Source organism: Oncorhynchus nerka, linkage group LG22, assembly GCF_034236695.1.
Source record: "Oncorhynchus nerka isolate Pitt River linkage group LG22, Oner_Uvic_2.0, whole genome shotgun sequence".
NCBI lineage: Eukaryota > Metazoa > Chordata > Actinopteri > Salmoniformes > Salmonidae > Oncorhynchus > Oncorhynchus nerka.
Window position 1 is genome coordinate 25,948,183 of NC_088417.1, and position 6,518 is coordinate 25,954,700.

The 6,518-nt window shown below is 44.5% G+C and overlaps 1 protein-coding gene across 1 annotated transcript; it reads right to left on the reverse strand.

Moving 5' to 3' along the window:
* Positions 1-1,093: 1,093 nt before the first annotated feature.
* Positions 1,094-2,451, reverse strand: prmt6 (protein arginine methyltransferase 6). Its single transcript, XM_029625946.2, has one exon. It carries the CDS (start codon positions 2,407-2,409, stop codon positions 1,354-1,356), a length of 1,056 nt encoding a protein of 351 aa, XP_029481806.1. The 5' UTR covers positions 2,410-2,451; the 3' UTR covers positions 1,094-1,353.
* Between the last annotated feature and the right edge of the window lie 4,067 nt (positions 2,452-6,518).

Sequence of the window (6,518 nt, forward strand, 5' to 3'; positions counted from 1 at the left end):
GCTACACGGAAGGATCTGGTCAATGACCTGAAGAGAGCTGGAACCACAGTCTCAAAGAAAACCATTAGTATCACACTACTTAAAATCCTGCAGTGCACGCAAGGTCCCCCTGCTCAAGCCAGCGCATGTCCAGGCATGTCTGAAGTTTGCCCATGACCATCTGGATGATCCAGAGGAGGAATGGGAGAAGGTCATGTGGTCTGATGAGCTTTTTGGTCTAAACTCCACTCGTCATGTTTGGAGGAAGAAGAAGGATGAGTACAACCCCAAGAACACCATCCCAACCGCAAAGCATGGAAGTGGAAACATCATTCTTTGGGGATGCTTTCCTGCAAAGGGGACAGGACGACTGCACCGTATTGAAGGGAGGATGGATGGGGCCATGTATCACAAGATCTTGGCCAACAACCTCCTTCCCTCAGTAAGAGCATTGAAGATGGGTCGTGGCTGGGTCTTCCAGCATGACAACGACCCGAAACACACAACCAGGGCAACTAAGGAGTGGCTACGTAAGAAGCATCTTAAGGTCCTGGAGTGGCCTAGCCAGTCTCCAGACCTGAACCCAATAGAAAATCTTTGGAGGGAGCTGAAAGTCCGTCTTGCCCAGCGACAGCCCCGAAACCTGAAGGATCTGGAGAAGGTATGTATGGAGGAGTGGGCCAAAATCCCTGCTGCATTGTGTGCAAACCTGGTCAAGGACTACAGGAAACATATGATCTCTGTAATTGCAAACAAAGGTTTCTGTACCAAATATTAAGTTCTGCTTTTCTGATGTATGAAATACTTATGGCATGCAATAAAATGCAAATTAATTACTTAAAAATCATACACTGTGGTGTTCTGGATTTTTGTTTTCGATTCCGTCTCACAGTTGAAGTGTACCTATGATAAAAATTAGACCTCTACATGCTTTATAAGTAGGAAAACCAGCAAAGTCAGCAGTGTATCAAATACTTGTTCTCCCCAATGTATATTGTCCTGACCTTGTTACCTTGCTTCTACTGTAAGACCCACTCATAGTGTAAGCAAAAAAATGTTTTTTTTCCCCATATAAATGAGAAAAAGTGAGTTGCATACCATTTCAATTGAGAGCTTATTTGTTAAATGTATTTATTTCATTCCATCCACTTAAGTATTTAATTCAGATCAATTATCACAACACTTTGGCTCTCCTTCACAAGTTCAAAGACATCAGGAAACTCTGTAGCATAAACTACACAACAATAGTGGGATTCTTTCCATCATTACAATTTAGGCCTTGGCCAACAATTAATTGCCAAGTGTCCCTCTGCTGCTAAGCCAGGTTAATGTAAGGTTGACACTGCTTAAACGGTCAAAGATTAGGTCTAAACATTATTGTTGAGCCTCTCCTGAATAACCATCAGGGATGGAAAAGGTCTTGGACTGTTTTTTGAGTTCTCCTATAGTGTAGTCCACATGGATGCATATATGTCTGGAACTGTCCTCTGAGGGAGACATGTTGACCTCGCCCACCACTGTGGTGTCCTGTCTCACATCGACTGGTTCATCCAGATACAATACTGCCTGCTTCCAGTGCGTCTCCGGTTTGAACGGAGATGTGGAGAGAACCAGGGGCTTCTCCTCGCCACCGGGAAAGGTCACCGTGAACCACACGCAGAGCGCGTTCACGGCAGACGAACCGAAACACTCGCACTTGAATGCCCCCTTCACGGATTTCAGCTGCTCCGTGGTAACCGAGTATAGATCCAACTCGGCGAACTTGGAGGGGTGGGAGAGCACGTCCTCTACCGTCACCAAGTTCACGGTGATGTCATTGCTCATGATGCATTTCCTGGCGAAGTCAGACATGCACGACATGTCCACGTCGTACTGGTCCTTCACAGTTGACCAGAAACTTAGCCGGTCCTCCACCACGAAGTCATTGATGGGTGCAATGTACAGTTCGGCCTTGGAAGGCAAAATAAGGCCGCCGGCTTTAAGCCATTTGTCGCGGGCGAAGAGGACAGAATTCAGCATAGATTCGTGAAGCAGCGCGTACCCCATCCACTCGCTTACTATCACGTCCACCTGCTCCGGCAAATCGATTGTCTCCAGAGTCCCTTTAATCACATCGATTATGTCTTCCATCTTGTTGTGTTTAACGATTTTAACAGCTTGATCAGCGATTGAACTAGCCTCCACCGCGTAAACTTTCCTGGCCCCGGCTTGGGCGCAAAATATGCTTAGAACGCCGGTTCCTGCCCCGACATCCAACACTACTTTCCCTTGGATCAAACTGCTGTTCCTCAGTATCCCTGTCCTGTACGTGTTCGTCCGGACAGTGTCTGCAATCATTTCCTCGTGAATGGTAACATCAGAATAGCTGTCAAAGTACAGGTTATCCTGCACATTTTTGTCTAATTTCCTTTTCTTTGTGAAGTGGGACATTTCGCTTGCCCTCAGATTCTTGTTATCACGTTGGAACGTCAGTGCATTATACTTCCGGAAAGAGGAAACGGGTTGCACCTTGGTCTTTGTCGTTTTAGAAGCAGTCGAATTCGTAGATTTGCTAGCTATTTGTTTTTAAAGAACTACAGTTCCCAGAAGTAGAAAGCGAACCATCAAATGACAGTGGTCGCAATGCGTTGTTTGATGCCGCGTTCAAACCATCTGTGAGCTCAGAACTCGGAAACTCTGACTTCAATGCGTTCAAAACAACTGGTAACTCGGAAAACAAACAAGCTCCGACTGGGAAACGGTCATCCAACTCAGAATTTCAACTCGGGCATCTTTCTAGACTAGAGCTCCAACTTTCCGACCTGAGGATCACTGATGTCATGATTGGGCGCTCGTATTTTTCCGATGTCCCAGTTGATTTGAACGCGGCATCATTCACCGATTGATCAGTGGATGACATGAGTAGCAGGACATCAAATATCATCTTGAAGAATAGTGACAAAGCTGTTTGATCATGAAAAATATGTAACTACTGAATGTGCACAACCACAACCATCCATATCAAATGCAGCATTAAAGAAAACAATCATCCCCATTTCCCTCACTCCTCATCATCTTATATCTTATGGTGCTTTCAAGAAAACTGCGAACTTGGAAAAATAAGAGGTCAAATAATGACGTCAGTGGTCTTGAAGTCGGAAAGTCGGAGAGACCCATGCTCCCAAAGAGGCCCATGCTCCCAAGTTGGAATTCCAAGTTGGCGGACCTTTCAAAATGATTTTTCCCAGTTTGAGCTTGTTATTTCCCCATGTTCCCAATTTTCTTAAATGCACTGTGCAAGTTCTAGTTCCGAGTTCCCAGATATTTTGAACAAGGCATTATGGTGCCTTATAAAAGAAAAACAATACACATTTTGTGAAATTACGATGCAGTGGGCATCATAGGCCCACATGTGCTCCATCAGGACATGCTTTGCTGTGGGGAAGGCCAATTATAGGCTAAAGCATGTCCACAAATAGTTCTAAGCTCTCCACCCTGAAAATGATGGCAGGTAGAACACATGTTTATGGCACTGTTCTCCTCTTCCAGTGAATCCTCTGTGACTTTCCCAGGTCCTTCCAGATATCCTTGGCTAGCGCTAGTTGGAGAATTAGCAAGAGCTGTATTCCATTTCACTAAGATGAAGAGGAGAGAGCTGCCAGGTTGTTGGGTTTTCCAGGATTCCTTTCAAATGAATACTTACGACAATGCGATGAAAAATGTGAATTTATTTTACATATCAGCTAACCACATCATATGTTTTAGCAATCTGGTACCCGACGGCACAGTTGATGATGTGGCATGCAATCATTGGTTGAAACATGCAACGTCTGAGCAGGGGGACGTAACCAGTGTGTCTATCTGGCCTCCCCTCCCCTCACAGTTGCAGGTAGCCCCCCCAGCACACACACATCTAGCCTGGCTGGTCCCATGCCAGGGCCAATCAGAACCTCACCACATCCCCCAATATGATGGATGACATGAATTCCCTTTAACCTTAACTAAATGACAACACATCATCATTGCCTGTCTCTCTAGAGACAGAGGAGTAGCTACAAAGTAGCTACAAGCTCTACTTTTTTCTTCACCTTCGGTTTGCCTGCATGTGCTGCTTCTCTTGTTTGTGATGAAGTCACCTTGTACAGTTCCTATCATGGGTAGCAGTGTTGTCTATCTTGCTTTCTTCCTGCTCACTCTCTCTCTCACAGACACACACACTAAGATAACACACGTGTTTGCATAAAATCACCCTTGTTATATCATGTCATTTCCCAATCTCCAATTATTGGAGGATAAAAAAAAACACGTTTGCTCAGATGTGAGCACCTGTTCTCCTTTAATTAAAGTTTTCTATCGCTGTTTGCTGATCTAAACCACGGGCTCACTGGAGTCTGATTGGTGAGTCTGATGGACTGCCAGGAGGGAAGGCATTGTGTTCACTGGGCCTGAAACACGTTGGAAAATTTCAGAGATGTTAAAGCAGGGAGATGGGAGAGAAAAGCAAGGGAGCTGATGGTTGGTCAACCATGAGTACAGCTAGAGAAAACCAAATCACTTTGGAAAAATCGATAACCTACCCGCCCAAAGCTGATCTTTATTTTCTTCTTCTTTTCAAGCTCAAGAAGTTGTTTGTGAAGGACTCGTTACATCATGCTGAGACAGACAGCAAGAAGGAAGAAGAGGACTGAGTGTGTGAGTATATCTGGTTTGTGTGTATGTACAGTCTGCTGGAGTTGTGGCGATGACCATGTACAGCACATGCCTGTATTCAGATGTCACTGTGTATGGGTTTTCTGTTTGGCATGTGTGTTTTGAGAGAAAGAGAGGCAGGTGTGAAGGTTCTGACTTCTGAGGTTCAGAATATAAAAACAGGGAGGGAGAGACAGACAGAGAGAGAATGAGACAGACAGAAAGAGAGACAGAGAGAGAGAGAGGTAGCAAGAGTGAGCAGGCTCTTTGTACTGGAAAACAGGATGTGGTGCTTCTTTTTGGGCAGCTGCTGTCAGTCTACAGTCCCCTAGGAGTAGCCTGACTGCTACCAGCATGACCAGACCTGTCACCTGCCTTAGCACTAGCCACACACACACAGACATACAGGAATGAATGCACGCATTCACGCACACACACACACACACACACACACACACACACACACACACACACACACACACACACAGGTCCAGTGTCCTAGCAATCAGTCTCAGTGTCATGATCCCCCATTCCAGAAGACTAGCATGCTGAGTAACAGACACTTGGATGCAATGGCCGACTATCGATCATTTCCAGGGATCAATAGGAGAGTACTTTGATATTTTACTTTCATAGAACGGAGTTACATAAGCGAACAGTGGTCTGTCATTAAACAGCTTTTCCTTTTAAACAAAACATTGATTATTGTTTTCAATTGTTCTCTCTGTTTCAACGACAAACACAGTTCTCACACACAAACCATGTTTTTTTCTGTCTAGGATCTGAAACAGAGGAGAAAGCATGGGAAACACATACACACAAGCACAATAATCAGAGATATTATCAAGCGCAAATATATCGAATTTGTCTTGCAGCAGTTTGGATGAGGAGTATTGGAGGTTGTGGAAGCGCTTTCTATAAGCCCTCCTCCATCATCATCCCCCTCCTTCCCCATCATCCCCTGCCACTCCTATCCCACCCACCCTCCCCCTCCCTCCCGCATTCACCCTCCCACTCATTCTCCTGACCAGTTGCTGTGACAGGATCTTGGCCCGTCAATCATGGCCCCATGAATCAATTCAATAATTACATCCCCTTTCCCCGAAGACCTGCTTCCCCTCCTTCCTCGTGTCAGTTACATTAGACTGCAATTAGATTAAATTACTAAGTACAACCTGCAAATATGACAGACACCATGGAGGCAGGGAGAGAGAGATGCTGACTGCATCACAATTCCTCCTCAGTATAATTTGTATCTAGACTACAATTGGAAATATGCATGATTATTCACGGACGCTATTAGACATCTCACATCTTGTCCTTTTTTCATATTCAATCAACATGCTTGTACATTGTTGTAATATATGCATTGCAACTATGTTCTCCCAGGTTTCCAGATGAATCATGTTGTGTTCTACTGTATGTTGTGTGTATGTCAGTCATTGAAATTCAATTCCAATAACTTTTATATCCTCTTAAGGGAACTTCATGTGTGGTGACAGATTGGTGCATACAAGACACATAACAACACAGACGACAACAACATGTACAGTCATGTTTCAGTCTTTTGATACAACATGTGCAGAAGCCTTGTGTGAAGCCGTCCACGCTTCCCGTCCGCCTCCATATCACTTAACCACTTAACCACCAAGTCAAGTGAAGACAACACTGCTTATTAATCAAAGATCCTGTAAAAGAAAAGGTTGATCAGGTTTTAAGTGCTCCAAACGGACTGTAGCGAACAGATCATGATGGTGCACTTAAAGAGAAGTGCTTAGTGCTCTGAGTTGTTGAAACAGAAATAGCCACAGATGGTTTGAACAATTGCCCTGAGCTTAGGTTTTTAAACGATAGACATGCAATATGGTATA